Source organism: Taurulus bubalis, assembly GCF_910589615.1.
Source record: "Taurulus bubalis genome assembly, chromosome: 9".
Lineage (NCBI taxonomy): Eukaryota > Metazoa > Chordata > Actinopteri > Perciformes > Cottidae > Taurulus > Taurulus bubalis.
The window spans coordinates 13,568,294-13,587,290 of NC_136597.1; the positions used below are offsets into that span (position 1 = coordinate 13,568,294).

The 18,997-nt window shown below is 41.7% G+C and overlaps 1 protein-coding gene across 1 annotated transcript in view; it reads left to right on the forward strand.

The window, feature by feature from the left end:
- The window catches only part of shank3a (SH3 and multiple ankyrin repeat domains 3a), a gene marked incomplete at both ends in the record, with an annotated part of 144,547 nt that overhangs the window by 72,075 nt on the left and 53,475 nt on the right, over positions 1–18,997 (forward strand). The window contains 6 exons of the mRNA XM_079223862.1: positions 3,641–3,718; positions 4,179–4,245; positions 4,978–5,207; positions 5,426–5,595; positions 15,588–15,769; positions 16,218–16,241. Coding sequence (XP_079079988.1) covers positions 3,641–3,718; positions 4,179–4,245; positions 4,978–5,207; positions 5,426–5,595; positions 15,588–15,769; positions 16,218–16,241 — 751 coding nt within the window. The remainder of the gene's footprint in view (positions 1–3,640; positions 3,719–4,178; positions 4,246–4,977; positions 5,208–5,425; positions 5,596–15,587; positions 15,770–16,217; positions 16,242–18,997) is intronic.

Below are 18,997 nucleotides of genomic sequence, written 5' to 3' on the forward strand. Positions count from 1 at the left end.
TGAATGAAGGCATGGCAGGGGTCTTTTACCTGGCACACAGATCCATGGGAGCCGGTTGGATACACATTAGGTACTATAATGGCAACTGGGGACAACACTGATGAGTGAAATTAAAGAGAGGTCGTGCAAGACACATACAGAACTGTTTAAACCCCTCAGACCCCTCAGAACTGTTTAAACCCCTCAAACCCCCTCTGTTTAAACCCTTCAGCATCGCTTTAATAAGCTGTATCGAGGTAGCAGTACTATGCTGTTGTTGTACACAATAATGAGGAAGATTTCAGCCCGAAATTGTGCATCTTACATGCTTTAGATAATAGTCACAGTCAAATGTAAGAACAAACTCGACTTTCACTGGAGAATGCCAAATCTGCTTCAAATCTAATGAGAGAAGAATCCTCAACTGTATAAACATGGCTGCGAGAGGTACCATCTGTCACACTCTTTACACATGACTGACCCACGTCATTACTGTAAAGTACTTGACTTAGCTCACTGTGTATTCATGTGTAGAAAATGTAATCACAACTAGCAAACCATGGTGAGGACTACTGAGAAGGTTTTCTTAATGAATTCCTATAGGAATCTTCGGAGAGAAGAGCAAGACAGATGGCCCGCACTGTAATTGGCGTGTGTGTGTGTGTGTGTGTGTGTGTGTGTGTGTGTGTGTGTGTGTGTGTGTGTGTGTGTGTGTCTGCAATGCATTTGTGTAACAGTGTAAAATGTCTCCATATGACACACATTCAAGAATCCAGCTGTTAAGCTTCATTCATTCGATTATTTAAGAATGTGACACAGTGTTGACAGCAACACCAGGCACAAAAACAATAAAACAGGCCTGGTACCTTGTAACCTGCACGTACAGGGAGAGATTCAGGTGTGCCAGATGGGCTTTGTGTGGAGCCCTTAGATCAGTGGTTCCTAAAGTGGGTGCAGAAACATTGTTGATCCCTACGCCATGGAAGTTATGTTTTCAGCTTGGTTTATGTTTGACAGCAGAAATATGAAAAAGACATTGGCCCTATTTTCATGAAACTTGGTGGATTTGTGTAGAATGGGTACATTTTGAAGAGGCTTTGCCTTGGCAGAGGTCTGCGCTCTCCATGTGCCCTTTTAGTTTATATTATGCGTTTCAACGGATTAAAGAAACTATTAAATTAACATAATTGTATGTTACGTTTGAAAATGTATCAAAACAGTATAGAAGAAAGCAACAAATATCAAAATGACTATTAAAAACTAATACGCACAGGCTACTGTTATGCCACAGCTACTTGACATGCTACCGACTCACGGTTGCTTGTCATAATAACACAACACACTTTCCAGCTGGAAGTTTTTCAGAAGCTCAGTAGTCTGAAAAATAGTGAACGTCGGAGCAAGTGATGGAAAGTTTCGACTCTGTCAACGGAGCTCAAAGAAATGCTGATCTCAACACAGTCGCAGAAGACTGAATCTGAGCCGCACAACAAAACTAAAATCAGTCTCAACACTACTTGGCTAACAGCTAAAGAGACAGCTTTTTGCTGTTTTTGGAGGACGGATATCTATCATCTGATTCACTGTGGTATTACACGTCCCCAATGTGATGTGTTTAATGTAGCTCTCTTATCTCTGGTATACATGAAAACAAAGCAAGGAACTGCCTGTGAGTTGAGTCCAACCTGCGGGTTCTGCTCTTTCTCCTGACATCAACAGCAGGTTGTCATATCCCATTAAAATACATGCAACCTTTTTGTTTTCGTTTTGTTTGTCTGTCCTTGTACACCCTAAATATAAGCTCATAAGAAATGTATTTTACATATGTCCACACATATGTATTAAATTGTATTCTTTGCATTAGGCTAGACTTATTTTGTCATTACTGTGTGCTAACATAGCAGGTTAGACTGTGGTGTGTGTGTGTGTGTGTGTGTGTGTGTGTGTGTGTGTGTGTGCGTGTGCGTGTGTGTGTGCGTGTGTGTGTGTGTGCGTGCAACTGCATAATGTATGGGTAATTAGCAGATAGCTAAGCTAACTGTCTTAAGTGATTATTTAAATTGTTTTTTTTAGATGTTTTAGACCCATAGCAGTTGTGTGGGCTATTAGCAGCAAGAGTAATCATGCCTTATTCGTAACACCTGCTCCATTTACAAATACCCCCATTTCCACCATTTATATATGGACTATACACCTTGCTCAGTTCAGGCTCCGCACTCATAGCTACCATATATGTGTCTTACCAGAAGAGGGTGCCACATTGCATCAGTGTTGACCTCATAATTGTAGTATATCTGGTATAATACAAGAGCGGTTCATCAGATGCACACAGTTTGATGACCTAAGTCACATGGATGTTATTAACGGAGCCACATGTTGAATTTGTGCAATGCATGTTCCTTAATGTGTGACTCAGTAGTGACAGGGGTCACCAGAGTCAGTGCACTGATTGTAGAGCCAGGCTAGTCCCGCTAATGCTGCTATCAGCGTTAAATTACATATCGACCCTCATTCAGTCAGCACAAGGACACACAACCATGTCTATCAATCGACAATTGAGCTTGTTGCTGCCAGAGGGGCCTGTGCTCCTTTTACACACAGCAATATATGGTAATAGTATGGCCCACGAGAGCGATACGTGTGTGGTTGTGAACTACTGAGGATGTCTGTGTTGTGCTTGTTGTAATCGCAGCCTATGTTTTCATAACCGCCTGTATCTTTTAGTTTACATTTTAGCCATTACTTTGCCATCAGACTCTACATTGAATGCCTTATATAACAATCTTAAATGATTTGTACATGGTATGGTTGTGTCTCTTTCGGTCTCTTTTTCTATTTCCTTCTCTTTTTGTGTCTCTTGTCACTAAAAGATGCAAATTAATACAAACTAGTGGAGGATTTTATTAGCTTCAGAGTCGCTGTGCTTTGAGTGAAATGTTGGCAGAGTGTTATTACATAGTGATAATGCATTGTTTTCACTAATGCTTTAAAGCTTTTGTTTGTATCAGTTTGAATGGCAATAATGTCTAAAAGTAGATTTGCAATTGCACAATTCAGGGATAATGTTCTTCTAGCAATGACTTCACAAATGCACTAACTCATTCTGACAGGTAATTTTCTACAACAGGGAGATTTTAGCTATCAGGTAGCTTTTGTTTGCATTTGTCATTAGTGAGGACATTACTATGAATCAGTTGTTTCTACTGGACAGGATACAAAAATTGTGTTTTGTTTGTTTTGCCGATGTGGAAACTGAAATCCTTTGTTGCCAATGGACAAAGTCGTAGTTGCATCAGCACCGTGTAGCTTCAAAGTCCTCTGAGAATTTGAACAGTGGTAGTTTAAAATGATGTGTTCAGGGCTTTATTTTCAGCTGGAGCATTCCTGTATTTGCTATGAATGCTTGAATTATTCTGTATGTTTGCCAAAAACTGGGTGCGCTTGTAGTTGGGGCCCAGTTGCACCCTTGCAAACATCTTGCATACATTTGATCAGTGGCTACCTTTGACATCAACAATCTCACTGCACAGCCTATTTATTATCGTAACGTACACATGATTCAACTTCTATAACTCAAATAAGGTCATTTAAAAAATAAATGTGTTTGTTCATCAAATACGATGGCACTAAAGTCCACATACATCGCTCTGCTGTCATTCAGGATAGCTGTGCACGAGTTATCCTGTTCCGGGGAGCCAATAAAGAGATAAAGAACTACAACAGCCAAACCGCCTTTCAGGTATGTGTGGTATCCAATAACCTCTGCATGTTACTGTGTGTATATTATCATACCTTACATCTTGCTGCTACATTGAATCGTTAATTGCTATTTAAAACTTAAACAGCGTAACGACAACCACCCACTGCTGGCTTACCATTGCGGTCTGTTTCTGATTTCCAGCCTTTCTGGTTGATGAAGTCCATGTGAAATTGACACTGACACTTCCTGTGAAGATCAAAGTTAATTTGTTTGTACATAAGGCAGGCTGTTCCACACAGTGCCCACAACATTGCCACACATACAGATGTGACACATCTAACACAACAAAGGACTGTGTAAAACATTTATTAGGAGAGGGATCTAAAGTGAATTGTTTGATTTTTATTTTTTTAATTGAATTAAACCTATCCGTTATTCACTTTCCGTCATGTGTTTTCCCCTTTCCCTTCCCTTTACTCCTCTCTATCCCCACCTCTAGGTGGCTATTATAGCAGGAAACTTTGATCTGGCTGAAATCATAAAGGTCCACAAAGTATCGGATGTTGGTGAGTTGACAGCAGTGGTAGTATATCGCCAGGCTGCCTCAGTCTTTTATAGGTTTGAACATGTGTTAGGAAGACGTCAGATTGCAGATAGCGTAGAGGCTCAAAAAGTGATTACAGGTTATATACAGAGATGTGGGTATTAATTAATTAAGGAATGGAATGTAAGGGATGTGGAGAAGGTTTCAGGGATTTATATTTATATGATCCCTGCTGAGTTGAGCATTTTTTCTGTGATGTGTACATTCAGGAAAACTCTGCCATCTAGTGTAGATAGAATATAAAACCCTTATTTTGCCACTGAAATGTGTTATTCAAATATGTTATCCCTTTTAACAAATCATTTTAAATGGAAATCATATGTATGTATGTAATACATGCTTCTTTCAATTTGAATAATATTTTTCCCCTTCATCATTACACTTTCGATCCACTTTACCAAGCCAGTGTGCCGGTAATGTAATTGTGAACTTAAACATACATTGTTTATTATTTTTGCAAATTAATATGTTCATAAAGAGAATGCTTAATTCCCAGCTACTTGAAAAATCCATTGATGCCATTTTCAAACTACTGCTTTCCTGTATCTGTATTTGGTTTACACATTTTTCAGAAATAAATATTACAATATTATAATTATATGTAATATAATGTATACAATTTACTAGGAACTACCATGATACAATAACCTTCTCTCTCTAAATCTTCGCTGAGTTTGTCTCTTTCACCTCTCAGTGCCTTTCAGGGAGACCCCCATCTACACCACCCGTCGACGTGTGACGCCTGGCCCCCTGCCCTCGCCACGCTCCTTGCTCCGCTCTGCGAGTGACAACAACCTGAACGGAGACCACGATCACATCCGCGGTCAGGCCCCTAGAGAAATTCGTGGCCGTCAGGGTCACTCCCCTGTCCCTTCACTGCGCAGTCTGCCAGCTTTTGGACAGCAGCACAGCAGCCTTGGAGAGGTAAGATGGAGCCAGTGAGGCTCTGCAGGTGTGTTTGAATTGTTTATATATACATATATGTGTGTGTGTGTGTGTGTGTGTGTGTGTGTGTGTGTGTACATTTTAACATGTTCAAACTCAGAGTAGTCAGAAAAACGGAAGGAGAAATGTAACCATGTTGTACACATGTTGTACACATGCTGCATATGATACTCGCCTCTTCTTCTGCTCTGTGTCAGAGCCGTCATGGAGATATCCCTGACAGCAGTCTCCAGAGTACGGGCAGCTCCAGATCCTCCCATTCCCGCTCGCCTTCGCTACATCACATGCATGAAGAGGACAGGCCAGTTCCCAGAAGGTCCCACAGCCATGGCTACCCCCACGGACACGGCCATCGTGGAAGACTCAGGTCTGTACGATTTTGTTTGACCTCAGCTCAAACTCATAAGATAAGTTAACATGAGATTAGATAAAATAATCTTTTATTGGTCCCGCAGCAGGAAAATGTTTAGTAGTACAGTAGCAAGGAAGATAGTAAAACAAAAAATGAGTTATACAGTAAAGATAATAAGAATAAGGTACCCGTAAAACTAACAATAACTTACTAACTAAGCAAATGTTGATATGGCACAGAATATTGATATTGCACAGTGGTACACGTTCATATTGCACATAAATTAATGAATTGATAGATTGCCGTTTTTGGTATTTTTTGGTATTGTTGTTGATTTAGAGTCTGACAGTAGCCGGAAGTAAGGATCTGTGGTATCTCTCCTTCCCACACCGCGGCCGAAGCAGCCTGTCGTTGAAGGAGCTGCCCAGTGCTGTCATATGTTATTTCTAGTGATTTCTCAACTAAACATGTTTTTAGGACCTTTATAAAGAAGCAATTCTCTCTTATGTTCCTAATTCATGTCTCACACTTCCCAGTCTTGGCAGCTATTTACTTTAAATAGATCATCTGTGATTGACCTTGTGATTGAACACCTACTTTGATATTTAAACCACATTTAAAAAAAGCCATGTGATGTGTCTGAATCACTTGTTAGTCACCAGGCAGCCTTCTGCGTCACATTCCATCTGCTACTGGTGATAAACATGACATAACATCAATCGGTGCATCTTATTTATTTATTCATACATCAGTCCGAGGCTCATATGAAAGTCGTTCCTGTCAAAACTGTACTTGCAACCAACCCAAAAAAGTAATCTGTATAGAGCATAAACTGGGAATTTATTCTGAAATATAGTGGCTGATTGAAACACTGATCAGTATGAGGTCTGTTATAATTCATTTGGTGCAGCAGTTGTGCGGCCTGTGCTCCTATCAGGGTATGAGGACAGTGATCAGTGGCATGATGTGTGTCTGGCAGCCCTGTTTATGTAACAAGCTCGGATGAAATAGTGCATATATTCTGCTGGGAGGACGGAGGGCAAATATCATACTGCAAATTCTTGTGTGTGTTTGTCTCTGTGTTTATATGCGAGAGAATATATGTATAGCCACTTCAACATGGTAATGTGCATGGGTGCTTGCACAGTTCAGAGACAGACAGATGGAAAGTGGCTAATAATGATCACATTGGGGACCAATTGAAGGCTGCCAAGCTGTGAATGTGTTGTCGGTTTGTGTGAGAGAGATGGAGAGACAGCGGATACATTCTGAAATTAGAGCTATGAGTAATATCATTGGATGAGCTACTTGGTTCAAAACAGCTTATCACTCGATAGATACATAAATCTGCAGATGTAGTTGTGCTGGAACACAGCTCCTCCCTTGTACACCGAACCATTAGACCAACTGAACAGTAAACTAGGGCTCTGATCACATCTCATTTAAGTGGTTTACTGACACTTTGTTTGTTAAGCTTTTTATTATGATCATATGTCAGAGCAAGATCACCTATATACAGCACACACCTGGTGTGATTCCTGGATGCCACACACTGTGTGTGTGTGTGTGTGTGTGTGTGTGTGTGTGTCTGTGTGTCTGTGCATGTGTGTGAGAGTGATGTCTGGCAGGGGAATTGCATTACAGACACAGCTCCAGCCATACTCCCCTCTCCCTCTAATTCTCTGCTGTCACTTTACTCAATCCATCACAGACTCTCTCTCTGCCTCTGTCTCTCTCTCTCTCTCTCTTTCTCCCCCCTCTTCTCATTCTGTCATTTATACACATGCACAAACACTACACATACACACAGTACCATTAATCTACTGTATGGTTTGCCGGCAGAGAGCAGTCAACATCCTTTATTAAATCATGTAACATGCACACATCACAGCCCATATAAACTAAAGCTCTGAAGTGTGTCTGTGTGTGTTTCACCACCTTCCTCTGTTTCTATCAAATGTCATGCCCCATTTATGGTCACAAACTAAGTGCATCTTATTCTTCTATATCTGGCTCTACATTGGCATTAACATTTAATGGCAGAGAAACATATTTCTTGCTCATTGTCGTGCTCAATTTGTACAAGGTTGACTAGACAGAGTGTGCAAAAAGGAAAAAAAGAGAGAATGGTTAGGCTGTCTGCTGTGTCCTGGTCTAAATGGCCTTCTGTAAACAGGGGAGTTGAGATACTTTTGCATTACTCTGCCTTAAACCAAGTATTAACGTGAGGTGAATGCATAAAAAGCCCAAAATGAGCAGCTGGTCTCCATGGCCTGAACCTGCACCCAAGTGGGACTGACGTTGTCCTTGATTACTTTCCCTCTAATATTTCTCCCTCCCCGTCTCTGTTTCTCTCTCTGACCTTCTGTTTATGCCGATGGTTTCACTCGAGGCATTATGGGTACCAGGGGAGTGTGAAATTAGTTTGGCCGGTCAGCAGCCCGCCCAACGGCAGACTCCAGCAAATTCCTGTGGAACTCCCCATCACTTCCTTCTTGTGCAGTGTTGCCAGGGTTCAACAGCTTGGTCCATGCTTTAGCAGGAATTTAAGATGGAGCCAATAGTACAAATAGAGTTAGGTCAGCTAGATCACATGACAAGATGGCAGAGTTGGAGGATGGTCTTGCTGGCCCTTATCTGAATACAGATTTGAACGCATGGGGCCAAATATTCATTTCAAATGAAGATGCAGTCACACAGCATGACTTGATACATGTTGTCATGTAAGGTTGTTGTGGTAGTTGTGGTGCCCTTGAGCAAGAAACTGTCAATACCTGCTTATGTGCTGTATCCTGACCCATCATGTGATGAATAGAGGCAATAAACCCAATATGGGGTGTCACGCCCCCTTGCTCCTTTTAATCCTTTGTTTGTTGCGGTTCTCCTCACCTCTCCCTCTTTCTTTGCATTAGTTACACAAGTGGCTGTTGGTGTGTAGATTATACATGCCGCGTTAACACAGCCAAAGGGCTGAGCTACACAGAGAAGAAAGGAGGATAGGAAGAGGAGGAGATGAAGAGTTGAGCTTCTTCTGTTTCACCTGTGGAGAATCCATATCACAGAGGACGCAGTTGTATTGCTCTTAGTAGTGTACATCATAATTTGTGTTAGAGGGTGATGCTGATAGGCAACATTAATCTATTTTGCATTTTATCCTCCGTCTTTGTTTCAAACACTGATGCTCTCTGCACTGACCTGGCCATACACAATCATTTAACGGAATACAATCAGGTCAATGCATCTTATAAGTGTTACAGCAATTTACAATAAGATACATGCACAATATATAAAACTGGATCCAAGAATTAAGCATGTGTGAATGCATCAAACAATGTTGATATGGATTATAGTTAGTAGAATAAATAATAATTATATATAAATAGTAGTCTTCCCCAATTACTGTGTAGTAATTGCAACTGCCAGTAAATGCAGGCACAGAACCGCAACCTTCCAGTAGTTTAGGTACCTTAACTCCTTATCTCATCTTCTGCCACTCATTGCAGTCCAGGTTGTGGTAGCAGCAGGATAACATGTTAGTCTTGATGTCCCTCTTGCCAGCCACATCCTCAAACTCTCCCTAGAGGATTTTGAGGCGTTCCCAGGCCAGATTGGCTGTGTAATCCATCGAGCGTGTTATGTGTCTGCCTTGAGGTCTCCTTCAGTTGGACGTGCGCATGAGGTTTTTACTTTGAGGTCCTTCTGCATATCTAAGCCCTTCACCTTTTCCCTAAGGGTGAGCCCAGAGACCCGGTGAAGGAAACACATTTTGCCTTCTTGTATTCATGATCTCATTTTTCTCAAAGTTTCCAGAGCTCATGACCATCGGTGATGGTTGTAATGTAGATAAACGGCGGGCCTTGCCTTGAGGCTCAGCTCTCTCTTCACCATGACAGTCCAGTAGAACATAGTGCATCGATACGCCTGTCAATCCCAGATTCTTTCTCATTCTCACTCGTAAACTTCAGTTTGATTGGCAGTGAATTGTTTATGACTCTCTTCAAGTTGTAGTCAAGCACTAGAACGCTCAGAGCAAGGCCTTAGTTCCCCAGATTCACCCTTAGGGACTTTGTCAGAAGTCTTTGTCAAGTTAATTAAGCACTAAGAGCCTTTTGGAGGCGGAGTCTCTCCAAACGCCTTCTCAACAGTGGATCTGTTGCTACATAAAGATAGGCAGTGTAAGTGCTATCCGAGCCATGAGACTATAATTTGGTCATTCAAAAGCTGAGTTGGGAACACTTCCCTTACACCAGGGATTCTCAAAGTGTGGGGGTGCGCGAGCTGCCTCTAGGGGGTGCGCGAGAGGAAAAATGTAATGGTGGTCTAATGGTGTAATAATTAATATTAAACATATTTAAAAAAAAATAAGTAGGATTTTTTCATTATAAAAATTCCCTTTGTAAAATTTACATTTAAAATTAAAAACGTACAATTTAATAAATAGATGCTTTTACGTACACACTAGCTAGCCTAGCTTGTGCACCTAACGTCATTTCATTCATTCAGCAACATCCATGAAAATATGTTAAACTGGCTGAAATCGGGGAAGCTGTCAGGTGGGACATCTGAAGCTATCTGTAATAAAAGAGGAGAGGGACAGAGAGAGAGTGAGGAACCGGAGGCGAGAGAAACGGAGAGGTGCGTTGGGGAGAGACCGGGAGAAGTAATCGACCGGGAGTCGGAGAAAGAGGAGACGGAGCGGGAGCACAGAGACCCATCACGGAGTCAAGGTGAAAAAAGAGAAAACGAGAGTGAGCATCAGACTGGGAAAAAAAAAGAGGAAATATGATGACAATTATCTGGGTCTGGGCTTCACTTGGATTGGCAATGCAGATTGCCCGAAGCCACAGTGCGTGTTGTGCAGTGAGGTTCTGGCTAACAGCTGTCTGAAGCCCTCTTATTTGCGCTGCCACCTGAACACCAAGCATGCCAGTGCAAGTCAGAAGGGCTTCTGACTTACATTTTTTAGATCAAAATTGGAAGAGTTACAAAACAGCCACAAACAATTGCAGTCTCATTCATGTGTTGGGTCTACACCAGGGATTCCCAAAGTGTGGTGCGCGCACCCCTGGAGCCTCCTTTTTTTTAATTTATATCTGTTTCTGAGCCTACGTGCCACTCTTTGTTCTTTACGTGGCTTACTGTGTTTAAGTAAATAAATGTGAAATGCAATCTGCCTCTGAGCCTGTGCGTGTGTCCTCGCCATCCTTATTGCTCTTTAAAAGTGACGCCTTGTGTAACTGAAATTTATACAGCGGACTAAATCTTGTAACAAACGCCACGCGCGAGCAAACAGTTCTCGCATTGGTCTGATTTTATGCAGCTATTAATAGGCTCTGTTGCGTTTTTTTTTTTAAGGTGTGGGGGATTGGGGGTGCGTGAACCCGGTCGGGATGTAGAAGGGGGTGCGTGGCCTAAAAAGTTTGGGAACCGCTGCCTTACACCATACACATGGATACATTTTCTAATACAGTAAATCAGAACAAATGCACATGCAAAAAAGTGTAGAGCAAATATTTTAGTGTATGAGAATATTGGACTGAAAAAGATGTCAAAGCATACAATTGTTGTCAGTTTTGGCTAATCAGTTTGTTCATCCTTAGGGTTACATATTGATCACACTATTTGAGTCACTTTGAAGCATACACTGTCCATGTACACACATATTTGCTGTTCACAACCTGAATATGTCCTGCCCAATGAGCCCTCATAATACTTCCACCTTGATAGCCATAAACACTCCCACACACATTGTGCAAGAAAGAATGGGACAGCACATATTCATTCAAGTGCAGCAACGCAAGGACAGACAGATGATCGTTACGATGCAAAATGTGATGAGGATTATGACTTTGTTTATAATGTGCTCATCTCACCTCTTAGATTGCTGGGCTATTTGAGCCAGATAAAAATAAAATCCATTTACCTGAGATGACAAAGCAGTCTTGTGAGAAAATGCTACACTGAAGCTACTTATTTTGATAGCATCTGTGTAAATGACAATTTGTGACATTTGCAGTTGCATCTTCAGAGCTACGTAGACAGTTCACATATTTTGACTATAAACTGAGGCAGCCAGACTCATTATTGAGCTGTTTAAATGTTAACCTGTCTTTAGTGGTCTTATTGATCCTAATCAAGCATCTGATAGCTGGCGTGCCCAGGTTTTTTTATATTGAGACTTCTGATAAGGGGACACTTATCTAGACTAATCTCAAGGTTGATCTAATCTCAAAAAGACTGATGAAAAGGTGAAAGGCATGCAATAAATAGGATGCACGTTTGCTCTTGATCTTGCACAAAAATCTAATTCAAAACCCCATCAATATTATTTGTTCTAGATATATATCCACACAAACTGAACAATTTGTTTAAATTAGCTTTTCCCTTTCTGACTGCTGCTATTAAAAACAAATAACTTTTGATGAAGCCCAAATCATGTTTCAAAGATACAGTTAATAGCATTTATACCACTGTCCACAAAGATTGGAACCCCCATACTGTAAACTATTTAGGATGAAGCATTTATATTTGCACCTTTTTTTTGTTGATATCCCTTAATTTGCATGAAGAATAAAATAATATTAGGCCGTTGTCCCTGTGATTTGTATAAACTGAATTACAGCTACCTCATTCAATAGCCATCTAAATTGAAATGAGAATATCGAGAGAAAATAGTCAGTTGGGACAATAATCTGTGACATTATTTTAAGACAAATGACATATGACAAATTGACTGTTATGGAGATCCAAGTTAATGTTATTGACTACTTATCAGTGCATTTGTTAGCTATATTTTCTTTTATTGAAAGTTACCATCATTGTCAGAGGCAGAGCTGGTATCCTAGGAAACCATGATGCTTTTGTAATATACTGCAATAGAACTGTGTGTGTCTGTGTGCATGCAATGGATCCTACATCTGTATCTTGTAGAAGCTACTTATAATGAGGCACAGTGAATTAGAAGGAAAGGGACAAAAATATTTAACAAAGCAAAGTAAGCACGAAAGAAAGCTATTGCATATGCAGCGTATGTTTCCATATGAAAACAGTAAATCATGTCATCATGCAAAATTCATCTACCTAGTGGCATGTTTAAAATTGTAGCACCGAATGCACAATCAATGAGTTAAACTCATTGATTGTTTATGGAAAAAAGTAGATATCACGCTGAAATAAATAGAATAATTTTTCATATCCAGTATCAAACACAACTATGACTATGGACTATGAAAACAGGAATGAAACCCTTGCAAAAATATAAAAAGATGCAACTCTGGAGAAAGGCAAGAACACTGAGTATTTGTCATGTCCCTCTTATGTTCAGATGATAAATAAATTAGAGATTCTAAACAGTTTTTTAAAGCTTCCTTGTCTTGATTACAACAAAGAAGAGTCTCTCTTTGCTCTCATTTGGTCTAATTTCAAAGTAACTAAAAAGCTTTCTGGTAGACCCTTCCAACTGTATTACAGCCAGAGAAGATATGTAATAACGTAGAAGTGCAGTCTGAGGTATTACCAACTTGTGGGGAAACTATGATACTAATTCTTCTAATGGTAACTCAAGAGTTAAAGAGCATCCCACGGAAATTGCTTTCAAATTAGAAATAGGCAAATCTTACGTGGAAAATACAAAGAGAGCAGGAACTGGATTGTAGACATGTAATACAATTAATAAAAGACATTTAAGCATATCACATTTCATAAATTTGAATGTTTTTGATTTTCTGATATCTGATCTATGGCAAATGTCGTTTGTTTAAAAATGTTGACGTGCATTTGCCAATTTAGGCCTCCTGTGAAACACAAACTGGTCATTGAAGACAAGATAAGAGCAGGAACCATCTCAACCCCGTCCCTACTGTCTGAAACGTATAACATGTCAACTCGACCGGCATCAGCTCAACTGCAGGGAGCAGCTGAGGTCGAGCTGTGTACATAACCTTACAGTAGGTGTATGGTGTGGCAGAGGTATCTGAGTGGAGGAGGAGGCTGATTTAAAGTCATTGAAATATATATCATTGAAGGAATCACATTTTTGGTCTCTCTCTGTCACTTTGACATAGTCTCATTCTCCTGCTTCTCTGGCCCTCCCTCCTTTTCACTGTGTGCCGCTGATGTTCAGTGCCGGAGCTCAGACATTAACATGCGGCAGCTATCCAGTCCCCTCAGTCCCTGTGGTAATTGGAAAGCCGTCAGCAAGCCGTTGTTTCGATGGAGAGGGGGTCAGAGAAAGAGTGGCTGTGTGAGATGGGGAGAGCCAGAAAAGCAATAGAAAGTTGTGGAAAGAAAGAGCGAACAAGGCTTGATATGATGAAAGCACTAGACAAACAAATGAGGAAAGAAGGTTAAAGGGCACCTGAGGCTAGAATCAGGTAAATGAAAGAATGATGGCTATAAAGTGACCAGGGGAGGAACGGCACGAGACTGAAAGAGTTAGAAAGGTGGATAGATAGACAGAGGCGAAGGGGTTTAGAGATATCTAGTCTTTAAAGGAAACGTTGCAAAGAATAACATCAAAGTCCTGTTCATAATCATGTTGTAATATACACTAGCTCACTCTCCTGCAAATTCTAGATTAGATTAACAAGAGTGTCAAATTGTATTCGATATGTTATTAATATGTATGTATATATGTATTGCATGAGTTTTTGATGTATGTCAAAGTATGTTTGAGTGAAATATTTGACAACACAATCGGCAGAATGATGCTGAGTGTAACTTACACCATGGTTACAAAGTACTGTAGTGATGAATGAAGACTAGGCGGAGCTCTGTCGCTGCTGTATTAGAATTAACCGCCAGAGAGAGAGAGAACGAGAGAGTGAAGATGCAATGCGAAGAAATGTTAGGGAGGAGAGGGATAAGAGGGTGAAAGGGAAGTGAGAGAATGAGAGAATCAAGGAGGGGATTCAAGGCAAAGGGAAAGAGGGAGGAGCGACAATTAAACCAAATGGGCTGGAGCTTTTTGCCCCCCGCCCCACTGCACACAAGCACACACACATACATACTCTCACAGCCTGCCTCAGGGAGCCATGGCGCATGCACGCTTGCAGGCAGACAGGCAGCAGGAGATCAATCGTGCTCTGGGACTAGTGTGTGTATATGAGTGTCAGCGATGTGTTAGCATCATGCTGGTGGTGGCGTATGCCATGCTAGCGGAGGTGCAATGTTAGCAGGAGTGGAGGGGGCTGTATGTGTATGTGCCTGTGCGCACGGCTAGAATGCACATAGATGGCTTGTGGTGTGTGAGCGAGCCGTCAAAGGGTAGGGGAGCCACGGAGAGCAGCAGCAGCAGCAGCAGCAGCAGCAGCAGCATTGTCAGAGTGTGTGTGAGTGTGAGTGAGCAGGCGTGTGAGGGGTGGAGGGGAGAGGAGAGGCAGACGCGGCGGGACTCCCAGGAGAAGGAGCGGGAGTCGGGGAGCAGACCCAGCCTCTCTCCTCCACAGCAGGAGCACCAGGACTCAAGGACGAGGCAGGATCTGTAACCCAGCTTGGAGCAGCTGGAACTGGGGACACACAGGGATCTCGCTCCCTCTCCGGAGGGGGCTTCTTCTGGAGCCCCAACTCAGGATGTGTTTGACTAATGGGGGCTTTCAGACGGATCTGACAGACCCACACAGAGAAGGAAACAGTGCAGTCCCTCTTATCGTGAAACATTTTTGCTTCTACCTCGGTTAGGATACGGGGAAGAGCGGAGTGATAGAAGGAGAGGGCAAAAGGGAGCAAGAAGGGTATTGTCTGTGCCATTGAAGAAAGAAGAGAGAGAATAAGAGGAGGAGAGAGTGGTTGGGAGGAGTGCACTCTCCTCTCATGACTCTCCCATTGAACTCTGATTGTTGACTGTTGATCGACAGGCACTTGGACTTGTTGATGAATCCCTCCCTGGCCAGCGTAACAACCAGGGGGTGTCACCAGGTTGCTGTCCCGCCGACAACCATGTCGGTGACCACAGGCTTCAGTTTCCAGCTCCCGGGAATCACCACAGTAACATATGTGTTTGTTTACAGCCCTGGCTCAGTGCAGAGAGACCCAAGCCCCCCTCATCACACGCCTCCAGCACTGACGGGCCCCCGTGGGCCCAAACGGAAACTCTACAGTGCTGTCCCGGGACGTACCTTCATTGTGGTCAAGCCCTACACGCCTCAAGGGGAGGGGGAGATCCAACTCAACCGTGGAGAGAGAGTCAAAGGTAGGTTGTCTGCTGTGGTTCGTGTACATGTTTTATGACCTCAATTAACCTAACTCTGTAACTACTACTTCTGGACTCCTCTGCTTTTAACATTCTGTCTGTCATCACTACTAGTTACATGTAGGATCTCCTGTAAAGTGTGTGGCTATATGTGGCTCTCGTGACTTTCAGAGCTGGGTTAGTTGCAGAATATAAGAGCAGACATTCCTGTGCTGTCATACGTCTCAGATACAAAGCACACCATTACTTCACTATGTTTTTGGCTGCAAAGCGGTTATGTAATCATTCAACCTGGAAGTCATTTCCGTGTTGTTTGAGCTTGACATTGTGAATTGTCATTTCATCCATTTGTAAATGTGCTGTTTTCTGCTTTACACAGAGGTCCAGTGGCTTTGCTTTCATATGTTTGTGTGTGTGCTTTTGTCTCTCCATCCACGCTTCACTCAAGACTATGACTGTAATGACGTAGAAGGTAAACTCCGTGATATTCTTCTCACCCTGTATCTCTCCCATACACCTCAGTGTGTCAACACTAGACCGACAATGTAGCAATTAGTTCCCGGCCCTGTTTGAATCCACTTGAGATATGTGTGCAATCTCAGTATAAATCTGTGATTACTTCAAGGAGAGGGCATGCAAATTCAAACAGGTCCCGTGTGCTGTTGGTTGTTGGTATGCATATACACCTCTGTCCTTCTTCCCCCTGAACATATAACTACTGTTGTCCCTCCGCTTATCACCTGTCCACAGACACCCAGCTTCACATTGACCCCACACCCTACACCCTGCCACTTCACATACATCACCATGGATCAAACCCACATTAGCCTAATGGAAACAGTTCCCTCATGTTCTCAGAAAGGTCGGAGAGGGAGAGTGGTCACACTCATGCTGAGACCTCTCATGTTCCTTTCAGATCTACAGAGACACAGGAAGTACAGATTAAGGGTCAATTTGAAATTTCAATTGGGAACCACGCACAAATATTCTGATCACTCTCTCCCTCTTTCCCAGAAACAATCAGTAGTAAACACCACACGACTATTAGTCTAAACCCACTCACAAGAACCCTTCTCTCTGACTTCATACATACATAAGTAGTCCTACTCCTTCCTACAGTAGATGTGTTCTGTCTTCCAGCTTCTCTGACATGTAGTAGTTCTCCTCCTGAATGCTTTTATGTCTTGTCTTTATAGTATTGTGTCTGCTTTATGAAAACACAGCTGCCATTTACACAGGAATTACTAATACAGATGATACACAATTCAGACTCAGCAATTCAGAGTCATGTTTTTGCCAAACAAAACCAAATGATACAGCATTGTCATAAACCGTGATGCACACTGATGTTGACACAAATGTTATCGGAAATGTGATGACTCAACAGCAGCCAGTATGCCTCCATCTACTGAATGGATCTGCTGTCACTGGCTTTTCTGTCGGTGCAGCTGAATCCATAACCCTGCCACTAATGTGAACACACAGTGTTTTGCTGTTCTTTCATGTTGGCCATGCAGGAAACAAGCGTACAGTTGCATGGCTGCCAGCACCATGGCCCAGCCAAGTAAACCATCTGGCTGTGATGTGCAACACTGACCATCATAACCATTACTGTGTTGCATTCACTATGCTTCTGTAGTCCTGGGATATAGACTGAGAAATACGTCACTGATGTCAACTGGTTGTTGAACATCTTAAAGCCCAGGCAGTTCAGGTTCTTTGTCTACGGTTTGTTATGGTAACCAAATTCTGTTTAGTGCATGTAATCCTAGCAGGGAATGACCAGTCCTCCTTGTGCACAGAGAGGCTAGGCCCGAGAAGCCACTTCCTCTAGGGATGGATGACCCTTGCTTTGATACATAATGCATTTCATCTAATCTGCATTCATAAATGGATGAGTTGTTAATAGTAATAGGGCAAGAGGCGGACAAGAGGCGGCAAGGCAAGTGAAAGACAGAGGAGCCGATAGGAGGATTAATGAATTGATCTTTTCCTGTCTCATTCTCTCAAATCAAAAACATCTACACCTTAAGCACCTGAAGTAAATATCAACAGAATTATTTGTACCCTGAAGGTAACTTTGATACTGCTTCAGACTAAAGATATGTTGATCATTCGTTACCGTTAGATAGTTAGCCTCTTTAACCCCCTAACATACACGCATATATATACACAGTCACTCATGCACTCATCTCTGTCTTCCGGTTACTGTCTTCACACCCTTGTTAATCACCAGCCATACCAGCAGAGGAGCATCTTTATGATTGGAGCAGTCTGGGTAAATCTCACTAAATGATTTGTCTGTGTGTGTGCCGTGTGTTAGCATCTGTGCTTACAGGCATTAGCATGAATGTATTTTAGCTCATCTGTTAATAGGACAGTTTGGTGGCCTGTTGAGGCGAGGAATAGTGTATGCTGTACAGGGAAAGATGTGTCGCCCTGTGTAGTTTAGACCAGTGATTTTGTTCTAGCACATTCCTTGTCAAGTGTGTTGATATCTTAGCCTTTTTTAACAAAATATTCTGGAAGATTTAAGAATTGCACAATGAAATGATTTCTTGATTTCTTATTTTCTAGTGATGGATGACTATCTGGACTCAGATGGTAAATAGTGCATCATAGCAAAGCTTCACATAGCACTGTGTTTCAAAGTCTTCATATTCTGATTATTAGTTAGCTGTTGCCTAGTGCAAGATATACATGACAATTTGAGAAGAAAACCCCTCAACATTTAATAAGAGCAAGCTGTTTAAGCAGCTTAATATTGCAGCTGAAGCGTGATTTTAAATTCCAAACCCTGTTTTAAGTAAACTGAGGGGTCTTCCTCAATTTTTGATTGTGTTTTACACAGCAATACTTTATTTTTGCAGTGTACAAAAGCCAACTAAAATTAAAAACTCCTGTTAAGATTTCCCATAAAAATTATCAGAAATATCCAGTATGTAATCTATGCTGTAGCAGTATTAAGATAGATTGATGACAAAAGATTTGGGAGAATGCAAAGCAAATTTGAAATGCTAGTCCGTCAAGTCAACCTTTGAGAGCCCACAGGTACTCACTCAAAAGAGCATATCAAAAGATTTGAACGAGAAGTCCTGATCGTGCGCACACTCATTTCTGAGACTGCTCTCAAATTTTTTTAACTGTTTTGGCAGCTTTTAAGCGCTTGAGATTGTGTAAATCTGCACTTAAAATGTAAGTACAGCCAAATCTGGCAGTTCAACTGAT